The 26,994-nt window shown below is 47.0% G+C and overlaps 2 protein-coding genes across 3 annotated transcripts; both read right to left on the reverse strand.

The window, feature by feature from the left end:
* Positions 1–413: 413 nt before the first annotated feature.
* On the reverse strand, positions 414–4,723 carry LOC128459083 (mitochondrial glycine transporter A). 2 transcript variants are annotated; one of them, XM_053444195.1, is made up of 8 exons: positions 4,458–4,723; positions 3,498–3,635; positions 3,067–3,191; positions 2,789–2,873; positions 2,499–2,678; positions 2,248–2,416; positions 2,071–2,177; positions 414–1,965 (listed from the first exon to the last, which is right to left on the reverse strand). In XM_053444195.1, exons 2-8 carry the CDS (start codon positions 3,510–3,512, stop codon positions 1,783–1,785), a joined length of 864 nt encoding a protein of 287 aa, XP_053300170.1. In that variant the 5' UTR covers positions 3,513–3,635; positions 4,458–4,723; the 3' UTR covers positions 414–1,782. The 2 variants fall into 2 exon arrangements, with proteins under 2 accessions (XP_053300170.1, XP_053300171.1); XM_053444196.1 differs by lacking the exons at positions 2,789–2,873; positions 3,067–3,191; positions 3,498–3,635; positions 4,458–4,723 and having other exon boundaries at positions 414–1,905; positions 2,017–2,177; positions 2,499–2,772.
* Positions 4,724–5,747: 1,024 nt separating this feature from the next.
* Positions 5,748–26,994, reverse strand: LOC128459084 (myosin-9). The gene is made up of 41 exons (XM_053444197.1): positions 26,910–26,994; positions 22,808–23,139; positions 20,982–21,138; positions 20,206–20,233; positions 19,955–20,048; positions 19,237–19,257; positions 17,314–17,406; positions 17,142–17,205; positions 16,937–17,035; positions 16,689–16,832; positions 16,506–16,601; positions 15,764–16,035; positions 15,512–15,685; positions 15,199–15,372; positions 14,958–15,068; positions 13,775–13,963; positions 13,563–13,684; positions 13,395–13,464; positions 13,124–13,284; positions 12,867–12,975; positions 12,643–12,774; positions 12,312–12,518; positions 12,090–12,227; positions 11,860–11,983; positions 11,594–11,765; positions 11,288–11,500; positions 11,048–11,192; positions 10,757–10,963; positions 10,559–10,663; positions 10,272–10,424; positions 9,875–10,123; positions 9,556–9,768; positions 9,258–9,470; positions 9,006–9,167; positions 8,779–8,907; positions 8,584–8,672; positions 8,377–8,500; positions 8,067–8,275; positions 7,769–7,877; positions 7,410–7,582; positions 5,748–7,267 (listed from the first exon to the last, which is right to left on the reverse strand). The coding sequence occupies exons 1-41, from the start codon at positions 26,977–26,979 to the stop codon at positions 7,159–7,161; spliced, it is 5,955 nt and encodes a 1,984-aa protein (XP_053300172.1). The 5' UTR covers positions 26,980–26,994; the 3' UTR covers positions 5,748–7,158.

A 26,994-nucleotide genomic window follows, 5' to 3' on the forward strand; every position in this document is an offset into this window, starting at 1 on the left:
GTTTTTAGTAATTATTTAACAGTGAAGCCCCTGCATCAACAGATGGGAGATAAATACTAGATCAATCTTAATACACAACCTACAAAATGCCCTGTAACTTCTTTTTTTACTTGACTTGTTTAAGCTGCTTAAATAAGATTTTATATTATGTATTTATTGACTCTGTACAACACAAGTGCAATCTTTGAAATGTTGAAAAGAAAAGTGTTTTAATCGCAAAGTCGAGGAGAAGAACTACAATACCCACAATCCTCAGGTGTCGTAAAGGACGTCTCTGATTGGTGGAGCCCTGAAGGTGGGCGCTCACCCTGTCCACAGAGAGGTAACCAGAGGTCAGATGTGTGAATCCCATATTAAGACAGGGGAGAAGATGGAAAGACCATATTAAGACCCAGCGGAGACGCCTCAGTGGAAACTGACCTGTGGAGCAACTTTATTTGTCCGAGATAAAGAGTTCCAGGGACAGAGATCCTCGTGTTGACACAATTACACAACAAGCAGAAACTTGTGTAGGATGTAAAGTGTTGAAAGAGGTTTTCAGGTGGTTTGTGTTTGATTTTATATTTGTATTGTGTAACTAATTTTAATCTGTTGGGCCTTTAAAGAACTTTGTCTCTGTGAAAAGTACGATTACAAACAAACTTTACTTTCTTCCTGTGAACATGTGAGGACACTTTACACCTTCATGACTGAACAGCCTCAAACTACGTGGCTGCAGAACCCGGGGTTTGGGTGAAAGTCGAGGACGTTAGAGGTGACGGTCGATACAAATAAGGTCAGAGAAGAAGAGGAGCACGCCATCTGTCACATGAAGGACTGACATGAGGTTTCTGGGAAAGTTGGAGGTTAAAGAACCAGACACAGTAAATATAAAAAAAAAAGAGTCATAGTTCATTTGTAAAGTTTAGTAAACACAGATTTATGTAATTATCTGTTTCCAGCAGAAAGACACAAAAAATACTTTCTTTCCTAACTTGAGCCTGACCCTCCTCCCCTCCACCTTGTACTTATTCACTATTTGATGCCTGGTCACCCCCCCCCTCCTCCTGCTTATCTCCGCTCCACAGCGACGAGTCTTTGGCCTTTACGTTCTGACAGCAGCAAGTTTCCATCTCCTCTCTTCGGATGCTGAGTCATTCATCACACTGACCGAGTCCCGTTTGTTTTAAAAGATGAAATACTTTTACCAAAGCAAAAACCAAAACATGTTGTAATTTAAAAAGGCAGGTTAGAAGCACAATCAATTTAAAACTTAAAAAAATATAAGAACATAAATTACACTGTGTTATTAGAAAGGCATTTACGAGTCTCTCCAGGTGTTAGACTGTTCCATGAAAGGACGGCCGAGGTTAAAGTGCATCACAGACGTCTGAGCTGTGTCATCACTGACGTCTGAGCTGTGTCATCACAGACGTCTTCTTGAACTCAACAGACACAGGAGAGTTCCACTGCGTCTCCAGAACTTCATGACGGAGTCCAAACGCTCACTGACATTAAAAACTTGTTGCGCGATTTAAAATATAATCAGTGTCACTGCTAGCTTCTCCAGAGTTACTTTGCACAGGCAGGAAGTTGGACTCCTGAACTTCAGCCACAGCACAGTGACACACTTCATTAATAAATCTCCACAGCTCTGTGGCAACGTGCACGTGGCTCATTCAGACGAGTCTCTGCTCACGAGTCAGCGTCTCCACACAGTTTCCTCCTCTTCACACATTCATCGTCCTCATACAGTGACTTGACTTGATTCTCTTCCTTCTCTTCACTCGTCCACGTTCCCCTTCAGGACTTCAGTCCGACGTGAGCCATCATCTTCTCATACACCGTCCACGCCATGGCGGCCACCATGGTCCTCCTCAGTGAGCGAGGAACTGCCCCCCTGAAGAAGCCCTGGACGCCATGTTCCTTAAAGAACGGATAAACACAGAGGTCAGACCTTTGAATGAATAACGCAGCTACGTGCTGCTCAGCTAGATGTCCAGGAGAACTAACAAACAAGAGGAAGGACCCAGTTACCATGTAGATGGATCTGACAGCCTCTGCCGTCCTCAGCTGTGGATTCACTTGCACTTGGGTTTTGACCACGTCGGCCGGCTGAGTGATCAGAGAGGCCAACACGCCCGCCAGGATCCCACAGCTGAAGTTCGCCAGGTGGGCCGACGGAGACGTGCTGATTTCTGGAAGGAATACAGCTTGTGTTAGAATAGTAAATGTAAATATTAAAAATCATATTTCTCTCTGACGTACCTGTTGGCAGCGAGGCCTTGGCCTGGCTGTAGAACATGACGTAGATACCAGAGAAGGGAACGTCTCTGAGGAGAGTCGCCATGAGGCCCGAGAACAGAGAGGCAGGACCCTCGGTCTGACACACGCTGCGCAGAGCCCCCACCACACTGCTGTACCCGTACCTGCCACACTGAAACACACACACACACAATGAGAAACACACTCATAGATGTCCTAGACAAACTCACACACATACGTCCACCAGCGCTTACTTCAAATCGTGTCTTGATGACAGTGACCGGCAGCATGAAGACCCCGGCCACCGCCCGGGCCCCGCCTCCCAGCAGCATGGCCTGCGTGGGCCCGGGGCTGCCGTCCTGGAGGAAGTGCTGCTTCAGAGAGTAGAAGGTGCTGAAGTAGATCCCCACGCCCGGGATGGTGCGGACAAAGGACTGGAAGGTCACAGGCAGGAGAGAGCAGAGTGAGAACAGGGGAAAATCAAGGCTCATCATCATGAGAGTGAGAAGGAGAACATGTGTGGTTGTGAGTAACTGGATCTAACCGGTGAAATTCCTTTCCACAGTCCCAGAAGCCTCTCTGTCCGCACCACGCTCAGAAGCACCGTCACCATCCCCACCCTGCCCGACCTGGAGGAGGAACATGAAGGACATGAAGGAGATTGAAGGTAAAACATGTCTTCTGCTTTCATGTGGAGCCCGGGTGCTGCAGCTGTGATACGAGATGTTCGTCCAGTCAATAAAGCAGGTTATAGAGTTCAAGTGATGCAAGTCAATACTGATAAGTGTGTGTCTGTGTGTGTGTGCGTGTACGCTGACTCACCCGGGCTGCACGCCGCCCTGCAGCGTCTGCAGACGGGTCTTGATCAGGTCGAGAGGCTGGAACAGCAGCGTGGAGCAGGTCCCGCTGACGGAGCCGCACATGAAGGCTTTCAGGGCCGGGTGAGCCTGAGGAGGGAAGGAGACAAGGAGAGAGGAGACGTGAAGTATCCTACACTCTCATCAGAGGACAGAGGGTAAAGGTTAGAAACATGTCAGGAGGCTCCGACCTGGAACAGACGATTTATCATTTATAATGATTTATATCAGGTAAACAAACCAGTGCATCGTTATAAGATGAGAAAGACTTTGTTTTACTGAAGACAGTTTGTCTCAGACACGAATATAAAAGCAGTAATACACACAAACAGACTACATACTACTGTTAAAGTAAATAATACTGCAGTAGATTTATATTCTGACTTTAAAACTCACCAGTGACAGCTCCATGCTACTTCAGGACGAAGCTTCCTCTGATCCAACTCTGTCTGTCCTCTGTTTGTCTTCTGCAGCTCACTGGTCCGTCCCACAGAGAGTCTGCTTCAGACGAAGAGCACAATCTGTGTCAGGCTGCTGATAACACACACACACACACACACACACACAGACACACAGACACACACACTTAATACAGAGCACCAGACTGTATATGTGCTTCCTATTAGCGACCACCTGACACGACACACAGCTCCTCGTTAACCAACCACAGATCATCTTGCTCAGCACTAACAGTGATCCGGTGTTTGTTCTGTGAACATGGATCATGTGTGTGTGTGTGTGTGTGTGTGTAGTGCAGGTGTTACTCATGTTGTGGGGACCTGGAGCTGTTTGCACTGTTAGATCATGTTTTAAAACGTGCATGACATAGGGTGATGGTAAAGTTAAGGTAAGGGTTAGGTAAGGATGTATCGTAAAGTCTGGTTAAGGTTATGCAAGTGGTGACGTGACAGTGTTTTACAAGCTTTTAGTGTTTTATAGGACCAGTACAGATCATTGACCCGGGAAGTGAATCTGTGAATATGTTTCCAGCTTTACCGAACTGTGTGGCACGCTGTATCCCGGGTGGCAGGCTGTATCCCGGGTGTGTTGCAGGCTGTATCCCGGGTGTGTAGGACGATGTATCCCGTGTGTGTTTAACGCTGTAACCCGTGTGTGTTTAACGCTGTAACCCGGGTGTGTGGCACGCTGTATCCCGGGTGTGTGGCACGCTGTAACCCGGGTGTGTGGCACGCTGTAACCCGGGTGTGTGGCACGCTGTATCTCGGGTGTGTTGCACGCTGTATCCCGGGTGTGTAGCACGCTGGAACCCGGGTGTGTTTAACGCTGTAACCCGGGTGTTTTGCTCGCTCTAACCCGGGTGTGTTGCACGCTGTAACCCGGGTCAGATGAACTCACCTGGTTGTTCGGTTTTCTCTCCCTCGGTAGATCCGATGAGTGAAAGTCTCTAAATGTCGGATCCAGACGGTGAAGCTGAAAGAAACAGGAACATGAAGCTCAGCTGTTCTGTCACTTCCGCCCTCAACCGGCTTCCCTCCGTCTGGTAACTTCAACCTGCCGCTTCCTGGTTAGCGAGGACATAGCCCCGCCCACACATGGGTCTGATTGGCTGACCAGCGCCCTGACCGTGAATACTATTCAACATACCGTGTATTGAAACTACATTATAAATATATATATGTACTATACAGCATACTATTTTTTATTAAAAATCTACGTTAAGTACATTCATTTCAAGTACTTTATAGATATATACAGTCTGTGGCAAACACTTATATACAGTGTATGGGACTACATCTTTAAACACAGTATATATAATGTAATGTAAAGTACATGGCAAATATTTATTTAAATATACGGTGTGTGGAAACTGTTTTTTTATTATACAGTTTATTAGAACTACTTGATGTTACATGTACTATGTTGGTCCAACATGTTCTCCAAACCCTCCCAGTTAAGGTCAAACAAATCTCACCTCATCTACAAATAACACAGACTCACTGACCGTGTAAAACATTAAGTTAATTTCTAATTTAATATAAATCAGTAATGAAGAATAAAAAAAAAAAAAAACCTTACCTTTTAAATCATGCTTAAATATAAAATTGTATCCCATTGCATCACTACTATTGAAGATTTAATGTGTGGGCAGCATCTTAATGTTTTAGCTCGAGGTGAAGAAATATATATTACAATTATTAACAGGCTGTTGTATTGTTCATTAACAGAATAACACTTTAAATCTTCTTTAAAACATACTTACTACCAATATCGAAAATGCAACTATAGATGTCAAACAGTGAAATAAAGTACTTTTGTAAATGTACTTACTTCTGTAAAGAACCAGAGGAACATATATTTGAAACACATATAGTTATATAGTAGACGTATATAAAATACTACTTACAGCTTCTCAAATACTTCCTCTATGTCAGAGTCAACACATCGATATGAGTTCAGAACAGAAACGAGACAAGACCAGCGAGTTCTCACAAGTTTCCTCCTTGTTTACCGTCTCCTACTCTGGTGGATCCAGTTAGAACCTGATCGTGTCATACTGGTTCCATCTGGATTGGGATCCTGAGCGCCCCCCTCTGCTGAAGAGGCATCATAACAACCTATTGAACTTTTCATCACATCATAACTCTCTCCACTGTATGAAATAAAGACACGGGGGGGTGCACATGCAGCAGTTTAGAAAGCCTCTTTAATTGCAATAATACCAACATTTCACATGTTTTCCATTTCAGAGGAGCGGTCAGACCGACGTTACAACATAATTGAGAAGATGCAGTTTTTTTGTCAAGATGTTCTTTGTGTTTAAGTGCGAAAGATGTGATCCTTTGATCCTTTGAACCAACAGGTTCCTCTCACTTCCCAGCAGTGTGAGCCAAAAGCCGCCCGGGGCACGAGCTGTGGGGGGGTCTGACCATCCATCGGCCAGGCAGAGTAAAGTGTACATGGACTTGAGTAACAAAGTACACACCTTCATCCCAAATCTGCCCCCCCCCCTCCTCCTCCTCCACAGGCTGTACCCTGGGTATACATTGTGTGCTGCGAGTATTTCACTACCCCACCACCCAATTAAACTGAACCCTGAACATTAACGAAAACACTGATAGTGATAAACATAACAAATCAAAGCTTGTCCAGATAGAAGCCAACAACCGCGCCCAGGAGAAATTCTGCTGCTTTTAAGGCTTTAGTGTGTGTTGGCAGTGTGTGTGTGTGTGTGTGCGCCTGCTGCACGAGCACGTGCACAGTCTTTCCTTCTCCGTTTCAATCAAACACACAAAGTGGTTTATGATGTCGTGGCTAAAGTGTATTTTTTTTAGTTTTTCTCCATGTCAGTGCAAAATTAAAGATATTTCAGCACAGTCACAATCAAATGCCTTCACTTTAACGTCAATGAGTTTCTAATTATTGCCCGAAATCAGCCTCACAATTTCATTTTCCACATGAAATGTATGAATCAAATTATTAAGCCCAAAAAGCGTAGTCTCAAGTGCTAACTGCAGCTAAATTGATAGAATACATTTCAGCGTATAAACCTTCATAATAAACTGAGGCGAGAGCGCGAGCGTAATAAACAGGAAGCACTTCCATTCTTAACCATTATAAAAACTTCTGCATAAAATACAACTCTATAGTTCGAGATATTACTTTGGTCCCCTTCCAGTAAATCGGTCTTCATTCATGTATACTTCTTTGTTTTCTCTTTCTTCAATTAGAAAAATAGATCCGTGATCAGGACTATTACAACTGGAATGTTTCCTTATAAAAATATCTTTTTTCTTTTTTTGTTTTTTCCCCCAGAGAATGAAAAAGGAAGCAAAAAGAAAAAATTTGGCCCAAAAAAAAAAATAACTTGTGTTTGTCAGCATGTGATTGTCCGAGTTAACCGGCGTCTGTGTGTGTGTGTGTGTGTGTGTGTGTTAAGAATGCATAGATTGTCAACAGTAAAGAGATCAGACGGTCACATGATTGTGTGTGTGCGCCCCCCCCCCCCCCTGTTCAGCAGGTACAGTAAGGTTTGCTCGTGGGTATTTGGGTCTGTCTATTTACGATGCAGTTCTAAAGAAGCAGAGTGGTGGAAGTTTCATTCGGGTTTGGGCTCGGGCGTCTCGGTCTTGGGCTCGCTCTCCTCGTCGCTCTCGAGGCCGGCGCGGGTCACGGTGCGGCGCACGGTGAAGGGCATGTCGCCACGCCTGAACCGGAGAGGAGAAACAAAAGTGAGCACACACGTCAGTCTGAGATATTGTCGTGATTAATATCTATCTGTGTGTTAAGTTGGATGAAAGTCGAAGCTGTGACGTCTGGACGGTTCCCTCCTCCTCCTCCTCCTCCTACCTGAGCTTGCACCTGAGGGTGGTGACTTCACGGTTCATGACGTCGGCCGACTCCGAGGCGTCCTCCAGCTCCCGCTGCAGTTTCCTCCGGTTGGCGTTGGCTCTCTGCGCCTCCTCCTCAGCCTCCTCCAGCTGGCGCTTCAGCTGCTTCATGCGGGAGTTCAACTTGTCCACCTGACAGGAGGACAGATTATAGAACATTTAAAGATTTGTAGAACTTTGGGACTCTACACATTTTGACATCACAATCTTTTACCAGGTTTTGCAAAGTATTGATCTACATTTCAATAATAAACATGTGCACAGAGAAAGAAGCAGCCGCTGCAGAGCTGAGCGTGCTGATGAAGGACCGACTCTGACCTGGTCCTTGTGCTGCTCTGTGTTGCGTCTCTCGTCGTCCACCTGCAGGATGACCTCCTTCAGTTTCTTCTCTGTGCGTCTCACAAGTTTGGTGGCACCCTGTCTCTCCCTGAGGTCAAGAGAACATCACCGATCAGGCTGAGGTCTCCACACAATATATCATATCAAGTGTTTCAGTCTCCTAATGAAATGTCTGAGAAAGTTCCACAGCTTCACCTGGCAGCCCCTGGGTAAAATCTCTGAGTGTCTCCTTGTAAGACTACAGGATCTCTTCTACTGGTGAATATCTGAGACTCACCTGGTCTCCATGTCCAGCTGCTCCTCCAGAGCTGCGATCTTGGCTTCCAGGGCGGCCATGTTGGCCTTGTACTTGGACTTGACGGTTCCCTCCAGCTCCTGCAGCTTCAGTTTCAGCTCCTTGTTCTGACGCTCCAGCTGAGAGCGAGCGCCCTCCACACGCTGAGCGCTGCTGCGCTCTGCGGTCAGCTCCACGCTCATCTGGTCAGTCTGAACAGGAGGGACAGAGACTGGTTAGACTGGGATGAACACAGGGAGGCAGCGTCAGGTGGAAACCTGCAGAGGTAAAGTTCACACAGGAGCCTACGGACCTGCAGCATTGCTTTCTTCAGCCGGTCGTTGGTCAGCTCGGTGTTGCACTGCTCCTCCTCCAGCTCCTCCTCCAGCTGAGCGATACGAGCCTCCAGCCGCCTCCTCTCCTCTGCAACCTGAGCACTGAGATGGAAGAAAGGTCGGTGTGAGTACAGCACACACACACACACAGTAATACACATGACTAACAACTTGGTTTGTCCTACTTCTTGGTGGCCTGGTTGTTGATCTCGTCCTGCAGCTCGTCCCTCTCCTGCTGGGCCTGTCTCTTCACTCGCTCTGCTGAGGCCAACTCCTGCACAAGAACCACAGAGCAGCTGGTTTAGTTCTTGGCTCAAATCACTTTCACTTAAAAGCATCAACACGAGAAAAGGAGGCTGGAGACGTGTGTGTGTGCCGACCTCCTGCATCTGGATCATGTCGGCCTCCATGCCCTTCAGCTTCTTCTCGGTCTCCTTGCTCTGGGCGAGGATCTCCTCCCGGGACATGCGAGTGTCCTCCAGTTCTCGGACAAGATCCTTCATCTGGGCCTGAGGAGAGAGAGAATAACAAAATAAATCAATCAAAGAGCCGAGTCATTGCAGTCAGTATATTTGAGTTATTGAAGATATCTCAATAACCAACTCACTTGGAGTTTCTTCAGCTGCTTCAGGGCTTCGTCCCGGTTCTTGTTGGCCATGTCGATTCCTCCTTCAAGCTCCTTCATGTCCAGCTCCAGCTTCTTGCGAGAAGCCACGGCTGCAGAACGCTGCTTCCGCTCGTCCTCCAGCTCCATCTCCATCTCCCGCACCTGGAGGACGCACAACCCATGTTCAGCCATGTGCTCTACACTTCCCACAAAGATGACAACAGCTGACATGCGTTACAGTGGCTTTAGTACCTGTTTGACCAGAGATCTCTTCTTCTCCTCGCCCATCTCGTCTCGTCCTGCCAGGTCCCTCTCGTACTGGGCCTTCATGGCCTGCATGTTGACCTCCAGACGCAGCTTGGCGTCCTCCGTGGCCTGCAGCTCGTCCTCCAGCTCCTCCAGCTGAGTCCTCATCTCCTCCAGCTGCTGGTCCATGGTACGTTTGGATTTCTCCAGTTCGTGGACCTGTACGACGGGGAGCAGGATGAGTGAGGAGGACCACATAGGCACAAATACACACTAACACACAAACCTAATTTCCCAGACTTACACTCTTGCCAACGTCATCCTTAGAAGATACCAGGTCCTCCATTTCAGCACGCAGCAGTTTGTTGTTGCGGTCCAGTTCTTCCTTTGTGTCCATCAGAGAATCCAGCTCACGAGTCAATGCCAGCGCCCTGGTCTCCTTCTCACGGGCCTCAGCCTCAGCTCGGTCACGCTCCTCTGCGAAGCGGGCGGAGATGTTCTTCTCCTCTGCCAGCATCTAGAGAGAGTCAGGGTGAAGGGTTTAAAACTCAAATCTAGAAGCTAAATAATCTCATTACTCAAAATGTCTAATAAAATCTATGGCACTACACAGATAATCTGACCTGGTCAAACTTCTTCTGCTTCTTCTCCAGGTTGGAGACGATCTGTCGGAGGTGGTCCTGGTCCACAAGCAGGTCGTCCAGCTCCTGCTGCACACGCGTCTTGGTTTTGTCCATCTTATCGAAGGCAGCACATTTCTCCTCCAGACGCTGGCTCATTGCTTCCAAGTCCCTTTGCATCCTCTTCTTTCCCTCCTCAGCCGTCTCCAGACACCCTGCGTCCTGCTCCACCCGCTTCTTCATCTCAGCAAGCTGTGTGGAAAGAGGTGGTGTCACTCAAACGTTTGTCACTGTGACGTAGAGGTGTGCTTTATTATACATCCTGGATGAAGTAGCTATAGTTCCTTAAATCTAAAGTAGCCACAGGTGTGTGAGGTTCTCAGCACATTCATGTTTTTACCTGGGCCTGAGCAGTCATCAGCTGCTTCTCCACGGTCTTCTTGGCGGCCTCCTCCTCCTCCAGCTGTTCTCTCAGGCTGTTCTGTTCGTCCTCCAGCTGGCGCATGCGTGTGCTGTGGGAAAGCTTCTGACGGGTTTCTTCCGCGAGTATTTCCTGTTGAAAACATGGACATACAAATCTAAATTAGAAGGTCATTTCATCGAAGGGGTCTTCACACCTATGGTTCCAGTTGGTTCTCAGATCTCTGAGAATACAGCAGTGTATAAACAGTGTGCAGGTCTGTGTACCTGGATGTCCTGCAGCTGAGACTCCACAGCCGAGCAGTCTTTGGTTGCTTTGATGGATTTGCCCTCCACCTCGCTCAGTATGCAGTTTACATTTTCATACTCAGCCTGTGGACAGAAGACAACAAATCAACCCCTGAACATCCACAACTCTTAAAACACTGATACAAACACAGACGTGGTTCTGTCTCAGATCTCTACCTGCACTTTGGACAGCTTCTCAGCCAGCTCCAGCCTCTGCCGCTCGCTCTCTGAGTGTTTGATCTGCAGCTCCTGGACCTGGGACTCCGCCTTCTTCCTGCGATGCTCGGAATCTCCTTTGCCCTGCATCAGCGTCTGCAGCTCGATCACCAGCTCATTCCTCTCCGACTCCATCGCCTGCTTGGCCTTCTCCATTGACACTTTGTTCTGCAGGGAAGGACAGAAACATTTAAGACTCAGAGAAAAGAAAACCATTGGGTGGACAGAGGCTCTGAAATAGATTTTAATTACCCTCTTTGCCTGCTCCAGCTGCTCATTGAGCTCATCGAAGGCCTGACCGTGTTTCTGTCTCATCTCGACCAGCTGCTGCTCGTGGACACGGGCCTCCTCCTCCAGAGTCTTTTTAAGATGTGTGACCTCCGTTTCACGTTTGGACCTGAGAAGGTGGAGCAGAGGTTAAAACACTTGATACCACGGAGCGTGACAGGGAAACATCTCACAGTTGTAGCTCTCCCGTAGCCGGTTGTCTACCTCAGCTCCTGCTGGGCTGCAGTGGAGTCCAGAGTGTCCTCCAGCTCGGTCTTGAGGGCCTCGAGCTCCTCTCCCAGGTCACGGCGGTGTTTCTCTGCCTTGGTGCGGGCCTGCCTCTCCAGCTCCAGATCCTCCTGCAGTTCAGAGAGCTGAGCCTCCAACTCGCGAATCTTCTTCTGGGCCAGGTTCTTCTGCGCCGCCTCCTCCTCAATCCTGAAGGGAGGAAAAGGTCAGCAAACATTTACAAAAAGAACAAGAACTATTATTACGAATATCATAACAAGGAGCCGTGAAGTCGGCACAGACCTGGCCAGAGCAGCCTGGAGCTCCTCCTCCTTCTTGGCCAGTTGTGCACGAAGCTCAGCAATCTGGGCCTGCAGCTCGGAGATCTGGTCTTGAACCTCAGTGAAGTCCCCGTCCAGCTTGCGTCGGTTCTTCTCCACTTCCTGACGCTGCTTCTCTTCTCTGCGCAGACGGTCTGACAGAAACAAATGAACAATTGGTAAATTACAGGAAGGATCTATGATGGCTCATGTATGTTGCACCATGTCCTCTTCAGGGTTCCTTCTTACCCTCCAGGTCTGTGATCATGGCCTCGTGTTTGGTCTTGAGTTTCTGCAGACTCTTGGATTTCTCCTCCTCCTCAGCCAGATTGGTGGTGAATTCAGAGAGTCTCTCCTCCATCAACTTCTTCTCCTGTGATCACAAACAGTGGCAGAGAGGCTCAGATTGAGCACTGTAGCAGGCACCAACTCCTCTAGAGGTACAGATCTAATCACATTCTAATCAGATTAATCTTCACCTTGACGAGTTTGTTGTTCTGGTCGTCTAGAATCATAACCTCCTCCTCTATCTTTTTCATCTTTGACTCCAAGGTGACCTTCTCCAGTTGGAGCTTCTGTCTGGCCCCCTCCTCCTCATCCAGCTGCTGCTCCAGGTCCTGAGGGTCAAATCAAACACTTAGTACCCTAACCTATTCAATGTCTGCATATGCACCGTTTCACATTTCCATTCATCCACTTACTGAGATATTCTGCTGCATCTTCTTTTTCTCTGTTGTCAGATGAGAAGCTCGCTCCTCCTCCTCCTCCACTCGGGCCTCCAGGTCATGGAGGATCTCCTCCAGCTCCTGCTTCCTGGCAGCCAGACGGGCTCTCATCTCCTCAGCCTCGGCACAGAGCTCGGTTTCAGCTTGAAGCTGCTCCTGCAGGGCCGTCTTCTCAGCACTCAGCTGCAAGCAGAGTAAAAGGATGGATCAGCAGTTATCTGACTTTCAAAACGAAGCAAACTCCTTTATCTTCCATCGGTGAATATTATATTGAAGTCCTGGGACTCTGTTCTACATTTCATGTTACCTGGTGTTGTTTCTGCTCCATCTCCACAAGCTGCTCCTCAACATACATATGTTTTTCCCTCGCTTTAGTCAGCTCGTCATCCTTGGCCAGCATCTCCTCCTCCTGCCTGCTGACCTGCAGCAGAGGCTTCACCTGAACGTGTGGGGAATAAGTGGCATTAGTCAAAGACAAGGAAAGGAAGGTACAGTCTTCAGTATGTTGAGTGAGATGCTGTAGAAGTTCACCTTGGTGAAGAGTCTCCACCACTGCCAGTTCCTGAGTTTGAGATAAGCGGCGCAGTTTCTTTGGATCACCTTCATTGCAGTCAGTTGCTGCTGCCTCTTGGCAAAGGCCCTGCGAAGAAAAATTACAGATCACATTTAATAACAGTTCTAAGAAATCCCCTTAAATTACACATTCCTCGATTCAGCTGCGTAGTAACAAGTCGTTTTTTTATGCTCTCAGCAATAAAATCTGAAACGTGGTGATTGTCTCATCTTACTTTCGGGCCACGTATCCTCGGCACCAGGCCTGGAAGCTGATGATGATATCTGTGATCTTCATGTCTCTCTCCTCCTCCAGGTGAGCGAGGACACCGGCTCTGAAGAAGACTTTGCTCTGGCCGATGCGGTACAGGTTGGGATCCAGCTCCAGGCTTTTAATCTGACAGGTAAAGAAATGTGATGAGCAGTCACATCATGCAGGGAGTTATTTGTGTTTACTATTTATTAGTATTATTATTCAGACTCGCAAGAATTTAGCAGCTGCATTACCATGAGCACACAGGCCTGCTTTCCATCCATGAAGCCCTTGGGGATGGAGTTTGGAGTGAGGATTTCATACCTGGGGGAAAGCAGATGTTAGGATTGAGTGTTTTCTGAAGTATTGCTGGATGACAACAATAAATTGGAATGGGACCATTAAAATGATTATTCCGTTACCTCTGTCTGAACTCCTGGAAGACGATGCGGTTGGGGAAGCCCTGTCTGCAGATACGGATTCCCTCCAGCACACCGTTACATCTGAGCTGGTCCAGAACCAGGTGAGGGTCCAGTTTACCAGCCTGTGGGAGGGGAATACATGCTGGTCGGTTTGCCTGACTCTGAAACCCCCCTGTGTTGGAAACGGCTAAATAGACGCCGGTGTTTCATACCTTCTTCTCGTGGTTGGGGATGATGCAGCGGACAAAGTTGGGGTTGGTGTTCCTCAGCGTGGCCATGAGCTTGGACAGCTGCTCCTTGTACAGCTGGCCCACGGTGCGGAACATGCCCTTACGGGTCTTGAAGGCACCGGGCTCGGACATGCCAGACACTTTATCCATGCCCACGATGCGGTCCACTGAAAGAGGAAGACACACGAGAGAGAGAAACAGAGAGAGGGATTATTATGTAAGAAGAAGTCGGTGGGGATTTAAATAAACAATAAACATATTCAACCAGGCAAATTCAAACCAAATGCATGTCACAAGGACGAATGACTGTGACCATTGTCTCTCCAGGTTCTCTTGGCACACACACGCACCAGGAGAGAATAAAGAGTGAAACACCAAACACACACACCGAGTGAATGAGGAGGGAAGCAAAGGGAAGTGAACTGTGGGAAGGTCACACACACACTGTATACTAAAAATAAAGGCTTTGTATTTCTCAGAGTGAAAACTATGTGTGATGCTTCACTTGAATCTGTCTGTGGTGACAAACGGTGCTGCAGTGAGCAAACAAACAACCAAACCCATGCAGTATATACCCATTGCTGCAGTACCCATGACCAACACCAGGAGTCCCCAAACAACGCTATCACACAGAGGGAGAGAGGGAGAGTTCAATGACAGAGCAACAACCAGGATGAAGATGGTTACTGAACACGGAGCTGGTTAAAGACAATGGAACAACAGAATTTACTGGCATTTCTTGGGAAAGATCATTTGAGGAGAGAAGGACATGTTGGGAATTATTATATCACTTATCCAGACATCGGGGGGGGGGGGGGGAAAGAGGGAGAAGAACAAAGAAATGAACAAGAAACCTCATCACCTGAGTCTGAGTGTAGAAAAGGAAAACGCTGATAAAAATAGGCTCTCTGACATTTCTGTACCTCTGAGGCCCAGCGAGAGAAAAGAAGAGTGACAGACAGACCGGGGCCGTACAGAGGAAGACATGGATGTAAACAACAAACGGGAGTTGACGAGGTAGAAAACAAAGGTCCACACACCAAAACAGCAAGAGAGAAAAAGAACTATGAAATGCAAAACAGGAACACATGGAGAACTTCCTGTAGAGAAGCAGTGATTCCTGTGATACTGCGACTGAGTGAACGTGTGTCTGGACTCACCGTCCTCTCCACAGCTCAGAGACAAACTTGTCAGTGGACTGGTTGAGCAGCGAGGCCACGTTGTCATTCAAGGGGTCCATGTTCTTCATCAGCCATTCTCCTGCTTTGTAGTCCACCTGAGGAGAATAGATGTAACAAAGTTTGAGCACTGGACAAATGAAAGGAAGTAAAACTCTAAAAATGGGTGAAAACACAAAGTAAACGTCCAGTCCTGTACGTGTTCTACAACCGACTCTTCAAGCTCACCTTGCCGGCGTAATGGATGACACTGAAGTCAGCCTCATCCTTCAGCTTCTTGGGTTTGAAGAACTTGGGGTGAGTTCCCTGCTCCTGCACGACCTTCTCCACAAAGCTCTTGTCGGTGGCCTTGGGGAACCAGCACTCCTCATCCAGCAGAGCCAGAATACCAGGGGGACTGGCCTGGAGGCAGAAGGAAGAGGGCAGATCTTAACGCATGAAGATGTTTAAGTATAAAATGCAGAATGTAATTAGAAATCAGAGGCTGCAACGCTTCTGGGAATAAAGAAATGAAAGCTGGAGAGGTCAGAGAAAGACTCACTGGTTTTTCAATGAGGTCGATGCAGGGCTGCAGGTCGAGGCCGAAGTCGATGAAGCTCCACTCGATGCCCTCCCTCTGGTACTCCTCCTGCTCCAGGATGAACATGGTGTGGTTGAAGAGCTGCTGCAGCTTCTCGTTGGTGTAGTTGATGCAGAGCTGCTCGAACGAGTTCAGCTGGAGGGACGAAACACAAACTGGTTCAGATCACGATTACAAGATTCTGCAGATTTACAGTTTGCCTTGATTGTTTACCTCAAAGATCTCAAAGCCGGCGATGTCCAGGATGCCGATGAAAGAGGCTCCCTGTCTCTTGGTCTTGTCCAGCGCTTTGTTGAGCCTCATGACGAGCCAGCGGAACATCCTCTCATACGTGGCCTTGGCCAGAGCCTCCACGGCAAACTCTGCTTGCTCCTGGGTCTGGGCCTTCTGGACGTAGTCTCTGCCCACCTTGATCCGGGGGGACAGGATGGCCCGGGTGAAGTCTGTGACGTTCATGCCCATGAGGTGGGAAACCTTCTGAGCAGCTGTGGCAGAGGAAATGGGAAGGAGGACAATTAGCAGCACAGAAATAGCAGAGCTGAAGACGGACAGGCAGGACAATGAGATTTCATCCATCTAGCCCGGGTGTGATGTTTGCTTGATTCTCCCTTTGCAGTTTGCATTCATGATGTGGAAATATGCGCAAGAAAAGCGAAATGCAATAATGGAAATGTAGTTTTGCTTATTTGTTGCTGCTCTTAACCTGCAGAAAAGCTTTTAAGTGCTGATTGGACACTATGAGACGTGTTTGAGGAGGAGGAAGAAGAAGAGAGGGATCTCTGGGAGTTTTGAGTTTTTGAATTTTAAGGAAACAGCAAAGATTTACAATGAAAGACAAATGTTTAAGTTTCCGAAAGTTTAAGCTGTGAAACTCTAGTTATTGTATTTTGTGCCTTGCTATTCAGCGCCTTCTATTAAAGTGTTAACATACAACTGCAGTAACTGAGTAACTCACCTGTGTTGTCGGGCATGGAGGCCTGGTCTGTGTGTCTCTCCTTCTTGAAGGTCATGTTGCCCAGCTGCAGCACAGAGGCCACCACCTTCAGCATTCCTGCACAACAACAGAACAAACATGGGTTATCCACCGGCAGGACACAGTTAAAAGTTGATTCAAAGTGATTGTTGCTTTCGGCCTCACCTATCTGCTCGTCCTCCGGGATGCTCATGATCTTCATGGCCTCGATGGTCTCCGTGAACAGATCCTTGTCCTGCTGCCCGGGAATGGTCACGTTCCCGTTGGACAGGAAGCGGTAGTTGTTGTAGTTTTCCAGGAGGAGTTCCTCTGAGGAGGTAAAACGTTGTTGTGAGAGGAAGGAATGAGAGTGAAATCCTTCAGAGATCCTCACTCTGTCTTCGTTCATTTAGTAAAGTAACGAGTTGTCTTACTGCGCAGTTTGTCTCCAGCTCCCGTGAGCAGGTAGTAGAAGATGTGGAAGGTCCTCTCGTCCTTGGCCTGGCGAATGGCGCGGGACTTCTCCAACAGGTCTAGAGGTCAATCTGTTAAGTTTTTAAACACCTCTGTGATTAAGCTCTTTGAAACATTGTGTGTATGAACAAGAAGAAAGTGAAGCAGCCGAGGACACGAGGATACAAGTTTCAATATTGGCCCCGACGATGTAGCCGTTGACATCGAAGTTGATTCTGATGAATTTTCCCTTGAGGAGAAAAAAGAGCGGTGTTGAAAAACAAGTAGTTGAAGCAGTGGAGGTGGAAAACAGGGAAGTTCATAAAGAGAAAATACAGTTTATTCATATTAGACTTACAAATCTGGAGGAGTTGTCATTTTTGACCGTCTTGCCATTTCCGAAGGCTTCGAGAATGGGGTTGGCCTGCAGCAGCTGTTTCTCCAGCTCCCCCTGGTGGAGAGGAAGATACAAAAAGCAAAGCATGATGTGAAGAGCGACGGTTTCTTCACCGGTGAATCTGGAGGTTTCTCAGCCATGGATTCTGATCCAACAAGATCTCATCACCAGAGCTGATAACTCATTCCAATGCAGGGATAGAACCTCAAATTAAGATCGACCAAGAAAATGATTTGCTTCTTATATAAATATGATGACAGCTGTGTTGTTACGACGGAGCATTAGGGCATTGTTGAAGAAGAGAACTCTGAGCATGAAGTCAATTCAATGGGAAGAATTTCGCAATATTACAAGAATTATGTCATAATCTTTTACGCATAACCAGCAGAGAAACCCTGTGCTCAGCAAAGTTGTTCATGTTCTGGATCTAAAGTCTCTTTTCCTGTTTCATTGGCCCCAATACTCCGTCATACTTTGTTACTTTGCCCCACGATGTACCGAGATGAGAGAGATCATGGATTGTGCAAAAACTTTTCAAAACAAAAAGTGACAAAAGAGATACCATGTACACACCAGCAATGCACACAAACACACACACACGTTGCACCAAAGCATTTCACCACCACACACAAACACACACACACACACAAACACAACATCCAGTTAGTGCCCAAATCTGCAAACACCCGAAGACCCCGTGACCCTCATCGATGACCCGTCACCAGATTCCCAGAGCAGAACGAACACAGAACAACGTCAATTACAACATTTGACTTCTTCCTTTGGAGCTACACTGTGTGTGTTTGTGTGTGTTTGTGGTTGTGTGTGTCTGCACATATACAGTGAACCATTGTGTGAAATATAAAATGACATCATCGGTTAGTGAGGCTGGAAGTAGGGGCCCTGAGGGGGGCTGCAGTGACCCCTACAGGCAAGGGGCTGTAATATAATATAATACGTCTTTAATAAAAGTATTCAGTGTATGTATCTGATGCACTAAAGTACAATGTGACACAGATAACATTCATGTCATGATCTGATTTCCGTTGGGGGTATATTGGGGTGGTTATAGTGGGTTAGATATTTTTTTCATTGCCATAAACCCATGTTTGCTATAGAAGATCTTTCAGCTCTCACGGGCTTCCTGGTAAGTTGCCTTTAGAACTTTCATTTCACTTGTTTTTTTCACTGATGACGTCAAATCCAGCAATAATGTGACTTCAATTAAAGTCCAAAAGCCGACATTCCCATTGGAGGAGGGAATTCAAAGGATATTCTCTGTGGAAACGTCCGTGTCATCACATTTAAATCTAAACAATCTGATTCTGGACGACTGATTAACCGGATTAGGAATGAAAATCATAACTAATCACTGGGTTTTACTTTGAGACCATAAAACCAGGCCATCACAAGACGAGTGTGTTACATGAGATGTCAGTTTGTGTGTCTGTGTGTGTGTGTTGGGATCAGACGTTGTACAAACATACACACAATGACCAAGCAAAACTTTATACAACAAAAGAGAGAGAAGCAACTGGACTCAGGTGCAAACACACGGTAGCGATAAAGGATTATGAAAAATTCAACCAGACAAATATGTGATCACATCTGTGCAATAAAACAAAATTTGCTGGGTTCTTTTTTTTTCCCCCACAGCAAAGGCCCCCGCCCCCTTATCCCACCATTGTCTAGCTGAATTTTTCACAGGAACACAAATGGCTGCCACTGATCTGCAAACAAACTTCCTCCTTGCCTCCGATTGGCCGGCAAGGCATGTCACCCCCCGGCCCTTAACACGGGGGAGGGAAGAGGAGGGAGGAGGAGGAGGGTGATGACAGAAGCAGGTGGGGAGGAAGGGTGAATGGAGGGAGCGAGTGGACTCACATGTGTCAGGACGAAGCTGTTCTGTTGATGGGAAGAGAGAAATACAACAACCTCAAAAAAGGGATGATGGATGTGGTTTTCATCAAACCTCAGTGTGTTGCTTTCAGCAGCATCGACTCAAAAGGCCAACAGGACAGATAACAGCAGTTCTATGGTGGAGTCTGATGTTAATGTGAATTAAAAACCTACTGACTACCTTCTTTTAGCAGGTTTGAAAACGTATACTGGTTAATCCTGGTGTTAAAGAGGTTTTAAAACAATGATTACTATATAGAAAACTGATGTTAATCTCTGATATGAGGATATGAAGTGAGAAAGCAGAAACCACCACAGGTGAAGTACCAGTCTAAATCTGCTCTACTGTTGTTTCTGTGCCTGCAGAGCTACTTTCCTGACGCCGCCTCTTTTCCTGCTGCTGAAAACAAGCAGTTCTGAACACAGCAGTGTGATGATGATGATGGATTAACAATCATGTGCACAGTCAAGTGCACGAACACGATAAAAAAGAAAAGTGGTTGATGCAAACAGGAATAATGTCAAGCCTGTAAAAATAAAAGAAACACTGGGGAGGAATTAGGGATCGAATCTGGCTCCGAAATGAGGACTGAAATAAGTAAGTGAGATAAGAAGGAGTGAGAGATAAAAGGCTTTAATGGAGGATGTGAGAGAGAAAGTGGAGGAGGAGGAGGAGGAGGTGGTGTGTGGATGAGGGACGCACCTGATCTTTCTTGGTCTTATGGGAGGAGGCCACGTGAGCCAGATACTGGATGACCTTCTTGGTGTTCTCCGTCTTTCCAGCTCCAGACTCTCCACTACACAAGACAGACACAAATAAGAAAAAAGAGATGAGTCATGTCCCTCTGTGTGTGTGTGTGTGTGTGTGTGTGTGTGTGTGTGTGTGTGTGTGTGTGTGTGTGTGTGTGTGTGTGTGTGTATGTGTGTGTGTGTGTGCAAGCATCGGAAACTCACGTGCAGAGAATCGACTGGTCTTCACGATCTGCAAAAAAAAGAAATGTGCAAAAGTCAGATTATGCTTTTTCCTGCATTAAGAACAACGCTGCTAATTCGATGCAAGCACACATTATCACTACAGTGCATACAGGATGTACATGGCCACAGACAGGAAATTCATATCCGGCTTCGGGTAACTGGAGAGAGGCGCTGCCAGCGTTTCAAACCAACTGGTTAATAGAGTTTGCTAGTGGCAACATATCGCCACTAGCAAAGTAAAATGAGCACTTAACTGTAGATTGTGTACATAATGAAGTACTCTACACAATTAGTACCTCTAACAGATGTAGTGTACACCCCCCCACCCCCCTTTCACACTGAGTATGATGAATTAACTGCACAGGAGACACGCAACCTCATTTACAAATAACTTAGAGTTGACATCAACTGGAATTGTCTGCGGAGCAAGTAAATCATGTGAATAACTTGGTGAGGAGATTCCCACCAGTATTGTGCAATGGTTCCCCAGTGTGTGACACTTTAGGGCCCAACATACAAACCAGTGCACTAAATGGGATTTTAAAGAGAGGGGCACTGGTGCAATTACGGGGCCAGTGTTACAGCGTGTTACAGACTTTCTCAGGAGCTTCTCTTCCACATGTATGGCGTCATCCAGAGTTTCTACTGGGAGGCTGGCACAGGAAACTCTGAGAAAGTCCAGAGCCTCTCACTGAGACATTTGCTTTCCCCCCCTAATCTTTCAAAATCCAATCCTCCTAAGGACCAGGACTTACCCTGCATCATGCTTCTGTAAGACGTGTCAGTGATGGCGTAGATGTGAGGAGGCATCTCGTGCCTCTTCTTGCCCTTGTACATATCCACGATCTCCTCCGAGTAGATGGGCAGGTTCTTGTAGGGATTGATCACGACACAGAAGAGACCGGAGTATGTCTGCAGGACGGAGAGAAGTTTAAAACATGCAGAGAAAACAAAAGGTACAAGATACCAGGGGAAGAGAGAGGGTGAATTTGATATTTAAAATGTTAAATGTAATTTAAAAGACTAATTAAAAGACTCTGTTTAGTCAGATGAACTCAAAAACCCTTTATGGGGTTTGGGAATTTTCTCTTTGACCGTTTCCTTTGGTGTATCTGGGAATTGACTTTCTGGGATTCATGTTCACAAATTGGAAAGTTATTCCAGATGCTTGACTTTTGTGACATCTTGTTGTAACTTGTTGTGTTGTGTTATTGCTGGTGACTTTAACACAAATGATTAAAAGTCCTTGTCTGAGAACAACTCAGGACTAAATGTTGAGGCATAAGGAATAATGATGAATTCATATTTCCTATATCATGGGACATTGCATTGAATGCTTGTTAGAACGTCCATAAACATGGCGACAGTTGAAGCTTCAGTATTTCTCAGCCCTATCACTCATTTCCTGTTCTGACGTCAGAGCAGGTGCCTCCTGAAAAACGAGCTTCTCCATAAAAAAAAGGAGAAGATGTCGATTCAACAATAATTCTTCCTCCGACTCGTCGACACCGAGGTGAAAGTTTCTCGGACTCCGCTTCACGTCCGCCTCTGTTACGCAACCTGAGCCACGCCCTGCAGTAAGTTCAGACTGACACAACCTTGGCTTTGTGACTGTGGTTTGCTTTGCCAAGTCCTATCTGAGATCCAACAGGTAGAGTTATCTTCTGCTGCTTCCAGGCCAAGTTTGAAATCCTCCTCATTCCTTTTCTATAAACTCCGCTAAATCATTTTCTCTGTGCGTCTGGACTCATAACTTCAGATTCTCCCCCCCCCCACGTGCTGCATTCTTGTGCTGCCCTCCTAATATCTCTGTACCAGGCATCTCTCCCTCGATCGTACACCCCCCCCTCTCTCCCCTGGGAGACGCTGAAATCTAGAAACTACAGAGGAGCCTGGATTCTCTGGGGGGGGGAAGCGAGGGATGTGACAACGGGTTCTGTTGATGTGACCCGGTCACACCACAGCGTCAGGGAGACCAAATCCCCCCCCGGCCCAAAGCACCAGCAATAAATAACATTAATTATGGGAGCAGTTATAGCAGCTACAACACATTTTTACATTCCATGTGCATCTGTGCAGAATCGGTTCACTCCCTCGCTCCCTCGCTCCGTTCTCCCTCTCGTACTCTCGAGTGCATTGTTCCCTTCAACTTCCTGTTTATGAGACGACTCCGAGCACAGAGAGAGAGAGAGAGGGAGAGTGCAAACGGGAGAGACCAACAGGAAGGGGATGAAGGGCCATACCATTAGTGTGTTTACAAATGGCACATTTTCTTTGAACACAGTGGATTGTCCTGAACAATGGGGCCTAATGAGATAATGAGGAGGTTTCTGGGCATCGCAGATTGTTTTCTTTAAGCCAGTGGGATTTTAAACAGAACCAGTGAGTGATTTAGGGGCACAATTGGATTATGATATTCATGGTTCATATTTTTATAGTGTTCCCCACAAGTTGAGAAATAGTTTGTGGGGTTTGGTACGACCGCAGTGTGTGTGCAAATAAGAGGAAGGAAGTGTAACCCAAGTTATTTTTAATACACAATATGAATCACTGCTTTTGTGTGAGTCTGCTCCACACTCACGTATATGAGACCAGAGTAGTATCTCTCCTTCAGGTTGTGCAGCACCGACGCCTCGTTCAGGCAGGTGAGCTCCGCCATGTCCTCCACCTTGCTGAACTTGGGCGGGTTCATCTTCTGGATGTCGTCCTTGTTCACCCTGATCTTCTTGCCAGAGTCGGCCAGCTCCACCACGCACTCGTCGCCGCGCTCCTCCTTCACGGAGCCGGCCTCGAAGCCCAGGCGCTCGGAGGGCACCCATACCAGCTTCTTGGTGGCCCAGTCGGCCTGCGCCAGCGGGTTGTTGACCGGATTGCGGTCCACGTACAGGAACTTGTCAGCGTCCGACATGGTGGCTGTTTCAGAGAGAGCAGAAGAGGTTCTTGTGGTCAGTGAACGGGAAGTAAGACAAATCAAAAGGTAGATCAGAAACTCAGACGTTACAAACGTTCGTCCTGCTCATCATTTATATGTTCGTTATCAATTATGAAACTAAAACTCACCAACTGTGGGACTAATAAAAGGTTTATCTTATCTTAGGGTCAAGTCTTAAAGAATATCTGGGAGTAAATAGACTTCCTTGTTGAGGTTTTAGGACCAGACCTTTGCTCTGCTTCCATCTTAACACACGCAATCTCTGTGGCATGCAAAGGTCACACTGATGTGATGTACAACAGGAAGACGCTGCTGTAGTTAGGTCAGGTCGACTAAACACACAACCCTGTCCAATGAGGCCCCACGTTGCTCCCTGGCTAACGGCTGTGAATACTTCACCCAGTGTCCGGCTGCTGGACGGTCGGGGTGAGAAGAGAAACATTCACCAGGATCACACAGATCTAAAGTTCACATCCCAGCAGAGCTGTCGGAGTTTGGCTGACTGCTATGTCAACTACAACCCCAGTGTCTGTATGCTGGTGGGAAGCCTGCCTGTCCATGGTTCTGCTGTCCCTACTGGTCAGTCAGGGTGCCAGGTCAGTGAGGGGGAGCTGAGAGAACCATGAGGGATCTGGGATGAATTATGGTCTGTTGCAACCAAAACGTCCCAAGAAGCAAATCAGGAAACAAAAGTTTATTTTATTCATTTCCATTTTTTGGAAACATGAACAGTGAGATAAAGGGTAAAAGATAGTTTGAGTTTGCCATGTTTGATTTTCCATTCCAATGGAATTGTCACTTTTTTAACGCAGTAGCAAAAACCAGAGTCAGGTTCTTGCACTAGTGCAAAGAAGAGAAAGGAAGTATCCGTGACTTTTAATACACAGTTTATGTACAAACTGCAGTACTCAGTAAGAGGGTAGTTCTCGAGTTTCACATCAAACATGAGCACACGGGCGGTTTCCCTGTCCAGGCGCATGCAGCAGGTAACAAGCTGTGCCAAAGTGGCTCTGGCTTCGATTCACCTGTGAAAGCTAATGAATAACAAGCTGTTGACAGGGAGTGCTGCGTTCTAACCCATATAGAAAGTGACTAGACCAGTTAAACCAGTGAGACGGGAAAAAAGAGGAGCAAGCCAGAAATAAACCTCCCCGACTCCAGCCAGTGCAGAGACTCTGAGCGAGGAGCTGAACATGTTGTGCCTCCACTGACACCGGTGCCCCAGACTTTACCGTCTCAATTATCATTCCAACACAGCAGGAGCATGACAACGTATTCCCAGCAGTGCCAGGGTCATTAGCCCTCCTCCACGTTCCCCTCGCCTCAGAGGGAACACACCAAAAGCTGCCACACACACAAACTTGTTTGCATATGCTGTGCGCTCATATGCAAACATCAAGGGGGGGGGAAGTAAATCTTTGCAGAGGTCAAGTTCAGCTTGTACAGTTACCATCATGTCTGGAGTAACAGTAACTGAAGTGGTTAAAATGCCAAGAGGGTAATTTCACATTACAATGAGGCCCAGTGGGAGAATCTGGGACCAACTCCTCAGGCTCAATATTATAAAATACTGCTTTTACATAACAGTGCAAAATACACAGATCCTACAAACTGCTTTCACACAAATTTATTTCAGCAGATTTGCATTTTCCACGGGTTCTTTCAGTTCTTTAAGCTTGAACGATGCTCCAGAAGTTCTCTGAAGCTCGACTGCGCTGCGAGGAGGTGGCAGACCCTTAAGAATCTCCCTGAAAGAGAGAATAGCAGTTGCTGCATTTAACAGGCTTGTGTGTGTGTCCCGTCTGTTCCACTACATTAACCCTGATCTGTGAGAAAGAACTCAGAGGGAGAGCCATTCTTCTCATGACCCCTGCATCCCTCTGTCCTCCATCACCGCTGACAGCCGAACGGTTTAGCGGCCCCGCCTCCCCAGCTCATCCCTGGTGTACCGACCCCATCCCGCAACAGAACGTGGAGCAAATTAGTCCTGCTGCAGCTCTCAGCTGGCTGCGCACTCCCCTCTCTGCCTTCGGTCACCCTCCTCTGCCTCTGCAGAATCCTGCCGGCCGTCATCCTCCCCCTCCCCTTGTGTTTATCCAGTCTTTTCAGGGTCGCATTCCTCCCATACTCACCCTTTATCAGGGAGAGACGGCAAGGAAAGGCATTCCACACATTTCTGTACTCTACCCTTAATGCCTCCGCCCTTACATCTTTCTCTGACCCATTCTCTCTGGCTTTCCTTCCTGTTCTGCCCCCCCCCCCACTCCCCGGCCACCTTCCCTTATTCCCCGTCAAACCAGCAGGTCTTGTGTGGGAGTTTCACCACTCAGGAGAGATCAGCATTACCTCACACTGGTCGCACAGCCGAGAATATCTTACACACTACAGGTGTCTCAGTCCGTTCCCCTGCACCTTTAAAATCCACTGGACCATTACTCCCAGTGCATTGGCTGCGTGCATACTGGATACAAGTCAGGATGATCGACTAAGTTCCAAGTAGCTTTTCCTGTTATGAAATAAAAACATGCTGAACACACCCAAAAGTGTTTCTTTAGCCTGTTTCCATGAAAACAGCATCTCAAATACTGAGACCATTTATTGTTGCACTCGAAAGGCATGCACCACTTTTCAACTAAGTGGATCTAATTTATTCATTTGCAGCTATAGCCTATTAAATGTTAGAAAATCAATTAAAAAAAAGCCACAACTAATGAGTTCTTCAATCATTGTTCATAATATTTGCATTTCTGATAGATGGATCCACTAAAGAGCTGCAGAATAATTGATCCTACTAATTTGTTATTAAAGAAGGAAAGCCACGAGTCCGAGTCTGGTCTGCTGTTGTGAGCCACAGTCCGACACACATGCTTGACACAGATAACTCAGTGACACACTTCAAACTGCGTCTCCAGAGGCACGAGGACTAAAAATGACTCCAAGAGCTATTCTGGTTTGGCAAGTGCTGAACTACATTGAAAGAAGAAAGAAAAGGAGGGATAAAGAACTCCCATCAGACTTTTGTGAACCTTTCCTAGTGAGACGGGGATGTTTACTTGAGGTGAAGAGTTCTATACCCGCCCTCCTTTTTGCAGCCTCACCTCTAATCCTGTAAGAATCACAGTTCTCTCGATTACTCGTTACTTCTCAACACTGATCAGCTGTGAATCCGTTCACCATCTATTCCTTAGAGGACAATTTACAATGAGATTAGCGACTCTGGATATTCACAACCAGGATTACTCATTAACTGAAGACATGGCCTAACCGTCATCCCGAAACCAAACCTTGGCAAAGATTCCTAAACTTTATGGAACGTGACAAGATGCCAAGGATTATATATTCTGTAAATTCCCGAAGGACAACAGATTTAGGAGTATCCTGCACGAGCGGTTTGCTTGAAAGAGGAAGAGGAACCATAAAATAAATAACAGCAGGAAGGGAACAGAGGCCTGTTTTAGAAGCTGGCCTCAGAGAACAGACTGTGGTTACAGAAAGAGGAAGTGATGCACGGGCCAGGACTTTGAGAAAGATGTGGAGGAGGAACGAGGAGAGAAACGGAAAAGGGACGAGCTCCAGAGCATCCTCCTCAGTCCCATTCGTCCTGTTTAGAAAGCAGGTCAACCTGAGTCCTAATAAAGCGGAGGCCATACGTCCGTCGGTCAGACTCCCTCTCATTCCTTTCCACTTCGCTGACTCTCCCCGAGTTACTGTAAAAAACCAGGAGACACCACAGCCTCCACCACAGCCTTACCATCTACAGGCAAAGCCTCCCGCTCCAGCTGAGGGGAAGCCATAAACTTCCCCACTGACAGTAAGGCCATCAACTGCAAAGTCAA

Source organism: Pleuronectes platessa, chromosome 16 (genome assembly GCF_947347685.1).
Source record: "Pleuronectes platessa chromosome 16, fPlePla1.1, whole genome shotgun sequence".
NCBI classification, from domain to species: domain Eukaryota; kingdom Metazoa; phylum Chordata; class Actinopteri; order Pleuronectiformes; family Pleuronectidae; genus Pleuronectes; species Pleuronectes platessa.

Excerpts from the sequence above, each read along its gene's own strand:
- LOC128459083 (XM_053444195.1), bottom strand. Across the intron at positions 2,679-2,788 it reads TGTGGAAAGGAATTTCACCG|TCCTTTGTCCGCACCATCCC; the intron begins GTTAGATCCAGT and ends GTGACCTTCCAG. Across the intron at positions 2,417-2,498 it reads TCATCAAGACACGATTTGAA|TGTGGCAGGTACGGGTACAG; the intron begins GTAAGCGCTGGT and ends TGTGTGTTTCAG.
- LOC128459084 (XM_053444197.1), bottom strand. The coding sequence starts at position 26,979 with ATGGCCTTACTGTCAGTGGGGAAGTTTATGGCTTCCCCTCAGCTGGAG. Across the intron at positions 15,069-15,198 it reads TCATCCATTACGCCGGCAAG|GTGGACTACAAAGCAGGAGA; the intron begins GTGAGCTTGAAG and ends TATTCTCCTCAG. Across the intron at positions 7,583-7,768 it reads CAGAGCAGCACAAGGACCAG|GTGGACAAGTTGAACTCCCG; the intron begins GTCAGAGTCGGT and ends TCCTCCTGTCAG.